The 12,262-nt window shown below is 32.6% G+C and overlaps 2 protein-coding genes across 2 annotated transcripts; one reads left to right on the top strand and one right to left on the bottom strand.

Annotated features, from left to right (window-relative positions):
• Positions 1–289: 289 nt before the first annotated feature.
• On the top strand, positions 290–1,399 carry LOC142608290 (transcription repressor OFP6-like). Its single transcript, XM_075780035.1, has one exon. It carries the CDS (start codon positions 291–293, stop codon positions 966–968), a length of 678 nt encoding a protein of 225 aa, XP_075636150.1. The 5' UTR covers position 290; the 3' UTR covers positions 969–1,399.
• Positions 1,400–8,040: 6,641 nt separating this feature from the next.
• On the bottom strand, positions 8,041–9,029 carry LOC142608387 (transcription repressor OFP13-like). Its single transcript, XM_075780162.1, has one exon. It carries the CDS (start codon positions 8,757–8,759, stop codon positions 8,091–8,093), a length of 669 nt encoding a protein of 222 aa, XP_075636277.1. The 5' UTR covers positions 8,760–9,029; the 3' UTR covers positions 8,041–8,090.
• Between the last annotated feature and the right edge of the window lie 3,233 nt (positions 9,030–12,262).

The following is a 12,262-nucleotide window of genomic DNA, read 5'->3' as shown; positions in this document are numbered from 1 at the left end:
AGTAAGTGGCAGTCAATCCACTAATCATGCGAGTGGATATCTTTGCCAAACTCAAATTCATTTTAAAATAAACTTTGAAACATTATCATCGGAGTAAATGCTTATTAATTAATTTTCAAAATAGAAAAAACATAATCTGGAAAAAAAAAGAATCTTATCATGAGGGGATCATATCACATGCCCAATTTCTCTTTCTCTACTCTCCTACGTTAAGTCAAATGCCTCATAAAACCCCCTACTTTTACTCGCAACAACACAAGAAAACGACTCCTACCCAAAATCACCTTCTTATGCATATCTCTGAAACCAGAAGTAATATATATTCGAAAACGACTCCTACCAAGAACACACCTTCCAACATAGCTTTGCACCTCGCAAATCAACCTCTCTTTCTTAGCCATTACTGTACACTGCAAAAGGGGTTCCAATCCTCTCTCTCTCACATGTCTTCCAACAAGAAAAACATCCTTAAAACCATCTTTGCAGCCAATGTAGCCTGTGGCGGCTGTGCCAGACCAAAACCCTCAGATGTATTTGAACCAATTCGAAGGCCAAAAGTTTCCACCAATAATGAAAACCAAAAGCCTTGCACTTCTTCTTCTAGCTCCAGAAATGGTGGGCTTTCAGTGGATGAAGATTTGACCTCCACAACTATCTCTGAACCCGAAACTGATATTTTTCCCAAGAGTTCAAAGAAAATCAGCAGCAGCAGCATCGCGGTGGAGAAGGTTTCAGATAACCCTTATCAAGATTTTCGGCAGTCAATGCTTCAGATGATATTGGAGAAAGAGATATACTCAAAAGACGATCTTCAAGAGCTTCTCAATTGCTTTCTTCGGCTGAATTCACCTTGTCACCATGATGTTATCGTTAGAGCTTTCAAGGAGATCTGGGATGAGGTTGTGTCACATAGACTAATTCTGCAGAAGCCCTCAGTTCAAGGAAACTCAAACTCACGTGAATCCTAGCTATGCCACGTGTGAGATGAGATCCATGTCATGAGGACATTGAATTAGGAAGCTGCAAAGGAAGGTCACGCAACTTCATGAGTCATCAACACAATCGGGTATCTAGAAAATTTAAAGCAGGCCAGAAGAGATCTGAGCTATGTGGTGGAGGCATGGAGCTCGTTATTATTATTATGGATGGGAAGAGATATTTATTTCTCTGGTTAGGAAATTTTGAACTTTTTTTCTTCCTTGTACCAATTTTTTCCTCCATTGTCAATTAATGTCATCCTGTAATCCAAAATGAGCTTTAACTACTAAATGAATGAAGTGTCTAATTTTAAATGAGTCAGTCAGTGGTTGGGCATATTTGTTGCTTTTTCAAATTTGGTTCTGGGGTCACTTTCAAATTTGTCTCTAGGTTTTTCTGTTTTTATTTAGATTATGCCTTCACCGGCAAGAGAGAGATTAATACATTTTTACAAGTGGTTGACACAAACCGTTTAGATTATACAATTATAATTCTATGGAATATATACATACTATTAATAACAGAATTCTTTGTTTAGATTTCATCATTTTGCATATTAAAATATCCTGACATAAATTCTTAAACTTTTTAAAATACTTTTATCTTTTAGTTAAATAATTTTCAATTTAAAAACTAAAAGAATAATTTATTATTTTTTTAAAATTTACTAATTTTTAGGTTTTCAAAGTTTTATTAATTTTCATGTAGAGAAAGATCCTAAAAATTAGGATATTATCTATCTCACTTTTAAATATTATTTCGATAAATTTAAAATAAAAAAAAGTCTAATTCTATATACAAAACATGTGTGATGAGTCTAGTATATGTGTATATATATATATATATATATATATATATATATATATATTTTTATATATGGAGAGAGAGAGAGAGAGAAAAGCCCAACATGAACCAAAAAGGACATTGAAAGCATAATGTCTTAATAAAAAGTGTCGAAAAAAAGGTGCTACATCTTTCTTTTTTTTGAGAATAGGTGCTACACCTATTTGATAACCAAATTAATAAAAAGTTTTCTTATGAAAAGTAATAACATAGGATATAGTAAAAGTGATTTATATTTTTATATTTTATTTCCCACCGAAGCATTGAGTTCATTAATTACGGATATCTTATATTTTTAGGGCACGTTCACTCTTTCGGCTAATTGGGCTTGTGAATTGTGATTGTAACGTCTGAGGAATGCCACTGCCACCATCTCTTCTATCCTTCGGATTTTTTAGCTAAATATTGGTAAAATTTGAATTTATAAGCTTTATGTGCTATCAGCCAAGTTTTTTTTAACTAAAAGGGGAGAGATGTAAAATTTGGTACCTAAGCTACCAAATTTACTTGAAAGATGGAAATTGATTTGCCGAATTTGATGTCGAGTTCTCTCTCTCTTGACCATTGTTGTGGGCTGCCCAAATATCTATAGTTTGTTTTGTTTTTTGTTTCTTGATACACGTTGGTTTCTTTCAAAAAATAAATTGGAGTGATGTACAATAAAAATTAGTTGTCCCATATTGATGAACTCCACTACTCATCTAGCTCTTATATATGGATGGTAACTTTTATATATATAAAATCAAACATACTTTTCAGAATTCAAAAAATAACCATTACTCCATAAGCTCCATTTCAAATGGTTCAAGATGACACATAGGCCAAATAAACAAAAACAAATTGACACCTACAAAATGTTTCAACATGCAAAATATCCTTTATACTTCAAAATAATGTGATTAGTAATTCAGCAACCAACAAAACAGGTTAAACATTCACAATTTCACAATGTCCATTTCTCAATTTTAGATTCAAATCCAATGATACCGCCCCCATGAAAATAAAATAGAATAATTTCAATAACCTAAATAATAATAATAAAATACAATCCAATTATTATGGCCACCATTCTTCCTTATCTCTTTCACTCTCATCTCTTCCTATTCTTTCATTAGACATTGCACCTGTAGACGACTAAATTCTTAGTTTGAAATAAATCAAACAAGTAAAATAGTTTCACAAATGCGAATTTGTATTGATGAATATGTGGTACAATTCTCTGTAATTACAAAAGAGTGATCCTCTGATTTGATCTCCTTGAAAGATTTGTTAATTGGAATTGTGGTAATATAATTTTGATTCGAACACAAGATATCCTTCAATTTGGCTGAGGAATGGATCGAAGATCTTTGAAACGGAATTACAATGAATCTCTGGCTATGAGCTTGTTAGAAATTCTTTGTTCTTCGTGTTCTTCGTGCATTCTTCTTTTCTGAAGGTTTGTGGTGGAAGTTCTTCAGGGTTTTAGAGGCTAGAATCCTTAGAGCTTTACTAATCTGTGGTTTGTTGAGATTTCTGGAGGCTTTTGAGCTTGATTCTAGTGACCTTTGAGATCTAGACAAGTAGTTTGGATGATTTTGCTTCGAATGTTGTTTGTATTCGAGGTTGAAGTTTTTGAAGTTCCTAGAGGTTTCGGGGTTTGATTCCGGCAGAGCTTCTGGATTTCTAAACTCACGATATCTTTTTCTCTTTCCGGCCAAATGTCTTAGGAAGGCTTCTATTTATAGGAGTCTGGGGGTGGGTGAGCGACACGTGGCGGAGTCTGATTGGTGACACATGTCACAGCCTGATTGGTCCGCTTATGTCATCGCTTACACGTGCTGGATTGCTTGTGTCATCGCTTACACGTGCAGGGTTGCTTGTGTCATCGCTTACGCATGCTGATGCGTTTTATGCATTTATTTCAACGACACTTGGCAAATTTCTATTGGTTTCTGAATAGTGATAGCAAAACCTAGTAGCAGTACGTGGCGCTTTGTAATTGGTTGTATTTTGTGGACTTTGTAGTATGATGTGTCAGCTTGTGATAGGTCGGAAATTTTCTCTCTTTACAGCACCCATATCAATTCTCAATAACTCTATATCATATTCCCTCTTCTTTCAATTTTTTGTTGTTGTTTTTGTTTTCAAAGAAAGAAAAGAAAATTACAACAAAAGAAGTAATAAAACCAAAAACCCATTAAGTGGTTTGCTTTGTTGTAGGTAGTTTGTTTGAATCATCGAAAGATGAACATGTGGAGAGATTTATGTGAATCAACCAATCGTTGACAATTATGTTCTTATCTGCACCTACAGACTCCTTGTTCATCACTTCTATTGGATAAGATAGTTTTCTTTTAACTCATATTGTTTAATGCTATCAAACAACAAAAATATTCTCTAAAGAAATATTTTCGTGAAAACAAATAAGAAAAATTGTTTATTGTAGTGAAAAAAAATCGTTACAATAACATTAAAATTATTGCAATAGTCGATATAAAGTATATATTGCAATAAAATCTGATGAGGTAATAGATTTGTGCAATAAAAAAATTTCATTGTAATAATTTTCAAATATTTCAAGAATAATGCTAGGGGCATAACAAAATCCGAAACTTTTGGCATAATAACTTACCCACATGATGAATTGCGAGTGATGGAGTTGTGGATCCACATGGTAATAGTTGATATGAGGTATTGTAATAAAATTTGAGGTAAAAGATTTGTGCAATAAAAAATTTCGTTGTAATAAACTTTAAATATTTCAAGAACAATGCTAGTGCCATAACAAAATCTACAAGTTTTGGCACAATGACTTACATACATGGCGAATTATGAGTAGTGGAGTTGTGGATCCACATGAACCCACCACTTTTAGTGCACCTTCACAACTCACCATGTGATGTTATTGCATACTCTGGTAGTATGCTCCCTCTCTCTCACAGAGGGGTGGGTCCCTCTATGAGAGAGAGTCAAGTGTTATAGTTAAAATAATACTATAAGGGGAGAGTTAAGTGTTACACTCAAAATTTCATGTCCACATTGTAAGTGAAAAATTATTGTATACTTTGGAAAAATTATTGAATACTGCGGGAGTATTATAAATGTGTACTCCCTCTTCTCATATGAATTATAAGTTCCACTATAAATTTAATTAGTAGGACCCATAGTTATATGAGAGAGAAAAATATACATTTATGGTACTCCGAAAGTATCCAATAATTACCCTACAATATAATGGCTCACCATTGGTAATAATGATAAGAGTCATGTATTGAAGTAATGACCGGTATCTTTCACATGATTAGTTTGATTTACTTTTGTTTTAAATATTGTTTGTTCCGTTAGATTTCCGTCATAAGTGATGTTCATAAAAAAATAGAAATGAAAAATTATATATATAACTGTTTTCTTTAGCTTTATACTTGTATTTAAATTATGATTTTGATAATTGATTAATAATGGTAATTGAAGATTAATTTTAGTATGGATTTGTTAAATTTGTTCTGCTCATGTTCATCTTAGGGTCTGTTTGGATACCGCTTATTTTGCTAAAACTGAAAATTTATTACTGAAAGTACAATAGATAAATGCAAAAGTTAGTTGAAATAGTACAGTGGAGTCCATGAATAGTGTCAAAAAGTGTAATGAGGCTTATGAATAGTAGCAAAAATAAAATGAATAGTAAAATAATTTCCATTTATAATTCCAATCCAAACGCATGCTTAATCTCTAATCTTTTGCATTGTGTTATATCGTGTATCACGAGGGGCAGCCCAACATAATTTGGGGCCTAAAGCTAAAAATTTATGCGGGGCCTTTAATATGTAAATATTAATTAAAAAAATATTTAATACTAATCAAATGAAGGTTAATTTGATACATTAAATACATAAATAATACCAACTAGATTAATGTTAATTTCATATAGAGAATTGAATATCGTAGTTGAACTATAAATTTTAATAAAAAGAAATAAAAATATATTGCGATTGAAAAATACTTTATTTTGGATATAAGACGATGCATAGTTAAATAAAGTTGTAATCTAATTTTTAATTTTATATTTTGATTTTAGAGAGAGAGATAGATATTATTTGGTGTGTGGCTTTGTAGGATATTAGTTTACAAAAATCAAAGTCTCAAACTATCAGGGGAGATTAATCTATAATTGATGATTTAACACATTTGCAACATCTTTTTGAAATATTTTAGGGTTTCAATTGAGTTAAGGTTCTATTGGTCTCATACATTTAGAGTCTTAATAGAAATGAAAAAGAAAAATGTGCTAATTAAAAACACTATAAAATGTTCAAAATATAATGTGACATTGTTTCTTATTGATGAACTTCATCAATTTAACTAATGAATATTTATATCACTTTTTTGTGATTAATAAAATGACAATTTGTAAGTCAATAGTAAAATTTGTAGTATCTTTAACATCACTAATAAAAAAAAATGTACAACATTTAGAAAATATATATATATATATAATTTTATAAAAATTCGGGTCTTTAACTCTGGAAAGTGGGGCCTTTTTTCCTAAGGAAAATTTTGTTTTTTGGTGGGGCCTTAGGCTTGGCCTAACTTGCCTAGGCCTTGGGCAGGCCTGTGTATATATCACAAATGTATATGTTCTTTAATTATTTAGGAATATATTAGGTCATGTTAGATTAGGAATTTGCATAAAATAGGAATGGGTTGTTTATTGTGTAAAAACTGTAGCAAACAGGTTTGTTGTTTTGTTATTTTACTACTTTTACACCATTGTTCAATTTTCTTTTGATGTTGCAAAAGCAGTTATAGTAGGCATAATGTTAAAAAATAAAAAATAAAAAGATGAGACATGCTTAACTACTTTATATATTACATATATTGTAACATAATGTTGCGACGAAAAGTAAGTCCTCAAAAAAAAAAAAAAAAAAAAGCAAACCAAAGATTCATATCCACTTATATCTTTTCTATTCAGTGTTGCATTCAATTGCAACTATGTTCCTTTCATCTATTATTCCTACCAGCAAAAACTTATTTACATTTCTGAGACGTCCTAATGGCTATCGACCATATATATATCCAACAATGTATAAAAAAAAAAACCATATATCCAACAAGAAATTCATTAGACTTAAAGACTTACAGTCTGGATTTATATATATAACCGTAAAGACCATTAAAATATTTTGGGTATTGTTGGTAGGGTGGTGGAAATGTCATACCTCAGAGCCTCAGACCATCAAGATATGTGCTTAACTCATCACATTAAATCTATATGATCTGAATTCTAACCTTGGTCGTTGTTAGTATTAAAACTATTTATTTAATTGATATTTACATATAAAAACTCCCACTTAAATTTATTACTTTTAAGTTTTAAGCCTTAAACTATACTGGTGTATTTTTTTTTTTTTATCAAACTCAGTCTCCTTTAAACTCGTGCTGTGTCAGTAGAAGTCCAGTTTAGGGAGCAAGCGAGTGTAAAAGATACCTTACACAAATGGGGTAAACATTTTAATAAATTTAGGTGAATGCAATACTTTTTTAACATGTGATAAATTTAAGCTTTGCTTTTTTATTTTTGTTTTTGTTTTTTTGGGTTGATTACAATCATGCACTCTAAACTGCAACAGTATTTACAATATGCACAACTAATTTTGAAGGTGAGTGGATATTGCAAACTAAACAAAAAGCCAGCACCTTAACAGGAACTATAGACAATCCTAACTAAAGGAAAAAACCACAAGCAACATCCAGGATTGTATTACACACAAAGACAAGAAACAAGGAAATTGCAACAATACATCAAACAGCTACGTACAGAAGTTAACTTTAGCTTACTCTATCAGAAACATGAAGACAACATTTAATGCTCCCCATTTGCAACACGAGGCTTTGTTAAGAATAAGCTTATTCACTACTCCCTCGCATACTCAATCTTTGCTTTAATTTCCAATCTGATCAACTTCAAGATAGCCTCTTCAGATTTGATGAGTCCAATATAGTATGTGGCAGCTGATTAGGCTAGCTTACAAAGTTCAACTTTGAAACTTACACGCTTTAACCTGCTTATATAATAACACGCCACTGCATGATCTATTTCCAGCAGCAACAAGGATTGTCAACCAAACACAACTCCATAAGGTTTGGTTTTCATCTATTTGGAATTTTTGAAACTTCGAGAATACGGGATTAAAAGTGATAGAAGTTTGATTTCTTATATAATGACTAATGTCAGTATAATCCTTGACCAATACGTATATATTTTTCCATGATTCCGTGATTCATATTCAACAATATTTTGGACATTTTCCCTTCTCAGCATATGAAGGAATGCTTTCAACCTCAATTTCCCACCAATCTTTCGATTTTGAAGATGAAGCTGACGCATGATAAGAAAAAGAACATAAAGAAGGAAGCTCAGTATACAAGTCAATGAAGGCCTGGATTATATACTGGTGATTTTTCTTCCCATTCATCCTCAAGTACCAGGCCAATAACTCCTCTAGATACTCCCAGTCCTTTGTTGCATAATCCTCCAAGCCATAAGCCTCAATCATTTCCTCCATGGAGTTCCGGAAATCTGTATATGGGTTGTTGGATTTAATATCTAGCACCACGCTGTCCTGGAAAGGGAACTTGGTTGTCCCCATTATGTAGCTTGTGTCCCCGGGCTCGGGCTCGAATGACAACCTCTTTGTTCTCAATGCCTTAACTGCCATCTCTATCAGCTCACCGCCAGAATCCTCGAGCACTGCTGAGAAACACCTAGATTGTGACCAGGATGAGTCCAGCATTGTCACCATCTTGACAGCGTTGGAGAAGAAAGAGTTGGCGGTCTTAAACATGTGTTTGGCTTTGAATGATATGGTTCTGATGTGCTTAAAAGGTGACCATTTCCATGAAGTTTTGGTTTTTCTGCTTTTGAAAATTGTAGGGAGCTTCGTCATCTTCCGCATTGGATCCCAATATGGCTTGTCAAGAAGTAGCTATTACTTTTTCAAGGATAGTGAATTTGCGAAGTCACCTTCATATAGATTGTATGTGTATATATGCGCAATTAAATGTTGTATCATTGGTTTCTTAGGTGAGATAGGCCGATGAGATGGTTTGTTGGGGTCATTCATGGTGAGCACTTACATTGCAGTTTTAGGTTTTACTTTATATTCATGTTTGTTTGGTCAAGAGAAACGACCATATTTAATGTTATCTGATATGTTTAACGTGGTAGAGGAGGAGAAGGGGGGGGGGGGGGGTGTAAAGTTAAAGAGGCATGAAGTCTTGGGCCTACACCTATAGAATTCTATCTACTCCTCTCATTTTTTCTTTACTTAAGCAAAAGAGATAGAGTCTTTTAGGCACTTACGAAGTGAGCACCTTGTGTTGTCAGTTGTCATTGGCATAAAAAATATCTAGCCTCTCGGGAGCCAACTTGTGAGAGGTTGTAAAAGTTTTGATACCAATATTTTTGTAATAAATTATATAGACTTATACGAATTATAAATAGAAAATCATAAAACATAATCACACAAGGAGCACCAAAATTTATTTGAGGTTCAGCCTTAGATATATATCATAAGTGACATCAAAGAAAAGATTTAACAATGAAATAAGGAAAATACAATAGTGATAAAAAGCCGTCTCTCAATTTGCCAAGACTATGACTTAAGAAACTCATAAATAGGAGAAGAAATTTAGTGTATCAGGTATATGTAACGCCCTTCTCACATAAGAGTGGGTCTCACACTTGTGAAGTTAGACTCTATACGAGAGGAATGTTACATATATATATATATATATATATATATATATATATATTTATAATTAATACTTTTTTTCACATTCAAACAACTTAAATATATGTAAACAAATTAAATAAGGTAGGTCAACTAGGATCTTATAACCAAAGTAAAAAATGAGTAGTAAATACTTTAATTGAAACAATGTTGATTTTGGCTACTAGCTATTAGTCGATAGACCAAGGATTGAATAACATGTGGTAGGAGGACTTGTATTTGGTGCACCTACGTACTCTAAATTTAAGACTATATGTAGTCAAGTCTAACAAATGAAACTCCTATCGTGCCTGTGCCAAAGGGTATCGTAGATTGTAAACACCATTTACATTCAAGCATTGCTTGAACTTGTCCAAAAGTTGGTTATCGTATCTACTGGATTATCCGCTATAATAACCTTGCAAATGAAGCAATATGAAGCAATATCCGTTAAAATGGTGCCCTGAGATATAATCTTGCAAATGAAGCAATATTTGACATCAATATGTTTGGTTTTTTCTTGAAGCATTAGTCTTTTAATCACTTATAGCATTCTGTTATCACAAAATACAACATTATCGTCCTATTGTAAACCCAAATGCCCTCGTGTTCCCGAAGCAATCATTTTCAAGGGTAGAAGTATGGAAATATCCGTAGACAACGGGCATTCCCTTCACCTATCATGCTAGACTTGGGAATAAGGGCAACTAATAACATGAGATTGAGATCATCTATAATATCAAATTGCTTTTAATGGTTGAGATTAAAAGCTAGAAAGGAAACTTTTAATCTCAACCATTCAATAAAAACATTAAAAAAAAAAAGTTTAAGGATCCGTTTGGTTGGGATGATGGAAAAGTGAGAGGATAAAAAATGAATAGGGGTCTCATCAAAAAAAGAAAAAAGAAAAAGACTAGGGGTTGAAAAAGGGGGTGGATAGAAAAGACTTAGTTTTCCATCCGTTGGTTAAGGGAGTGGAAAGAGTATAGAGATAAAAATTTCTTTTGTTTGGTTGAGTAGAAAAGTGAGAGGATAAAAAATATAGTTTGTAAAAATTTACTCATACCCCTAATACATAAAAAACTATTTTTTAATTACTACAAACTTAAAAACTAACACAAACTTGACTAGAGTTATACCCATTTTAGACCGTTGATTCTCATTAAATCTAACGGTTAGCAAAAGATTACATCTCACGTTATTAATATGTAATTATTATTTACCATATCTAACTCATTTAAATTAAATTCTCCACATTCACCACCTCACTATTAATAATCATCTTCCTATCCATCATGTAAATCACGTCGGCAAAAATTGAAGATTGGCAAGCTATATTGATATTAGATGCAGCCGGTGGTTTCAAGAGGTTCATTGAACAAGTAAATTCAAGTACAACACCTCGGCAATGATCTTAAAATTATGTACATTCGGGCAATATAATTTGATTCTAGCATCCACCAATAGTCCAATAGTCCAGTACAAAGTGAATTTCAGCAATATATTCACCACCAATAGTCCAATATTAAATTTACGCCAAAGAAGGAGGAAGCAAAAAGAACTATTGATGAGATGTTTCCAAACATTTTCTATTTAATTTCGAGGTCGTATATTATCTTCCTAATTGAACAGAATTAGAAGTGGGTGGGGAGAATAAGATTTTTTATTTCTTCAATAAATGGAAGATGATTACTAAGGAGAGAGATGCGGTGGATGTGGGGGGACTTAATTAAAATGAGTTAACCTATCAAATAATAATTATATATTAATGATGTGAGAAACAATCTTTTGTTGATCGCTAGATTTAGTGAGACTCAACAGTCTAAAATGGATGTAACTCTAGTCAAGTTATACCAGATATAACTTGAATCAATTTCATAATAATAATAAGTTTCTATTTGATATTAAAAAAAAAAAAAAGAAGGAACAAAACATGGAAACAAAGTCAAGTTCAATGCCAGCCAAAAACAAAAAGAAGATGAAAGAGGAAGTAAAAAAAAAAAAAAAAAAAAGCAACATTAAATTAGGGGAGGGTAGATGGGTAATTTCTTATCAAACCCACTCTCTCTTCACTTTTCTTTCTAGTTTTCTCTCCAAATTGGAGAGAAAACATTTTCTTCTTAAATGGTTGGCCCGGAGAGAAAACTCCCCCACCCCCATTTCTCCTCCCCTAACCAAACATCCTACTCTCTCATTTTCTCTCCTATTTTCTCTCTCTCTCCCTCTCCCCCCTTGTCATTTCACCCCAACCAAACATACCATAAGGGTGTGTTTGTTTGGAAGAATTTTAGGGAGGATAGAAAATTTAGGAGAAAAAAGTGGAGAGAGAAAATTGGGAGGGTGTTTGGTTGAGAGGGGGAGTGGAAAATTTTGTGATGGGTCTCGAGTATTTTCTCTGGGCTTACCAAAAAATTTTCTTCCCAAAATGGGGAAAAAATTGAGGGGAGAAAATGTGGTTGCTTAATAGATGAAAATGCCTATGTGCACTTGCACATGAACTTCGCCCATGTTAGTAGCTTTTTTTTTTTTTAATTTTTTTTTTTACAATTGCTTTGTTTACTAGTTTTTTTTTTCTTCTCCACTTGCACATACACAATTTTTTTGCTAAAAAAATGTGTTACTTTGTGTTTTATTTAATGAGGACATAATTTTGAACTTATGCCAACTTCATTTTCTATCCTTTCATT

The sequence above is a fragment of the Castanea sativa genome, chromosome 8 (genome assembly GCF_040712315.1).
Source record: "Castanea sativa cultivar Marrone di Chiusa Pesio chromosome 8, ASM4071231v1".
NCBI classification, from domain to species: domain Eukaryota; kingdom Viridiplantae; phylum Streptophyta; class Magnoliopsida; order Fagales; family Fagaceae; genus Castanea; species Castanea sativa.
Note: the sequence above shows the minus strand (reverse complement) of the source record. Positions and strands in the feature narration are given on the sequence as shown.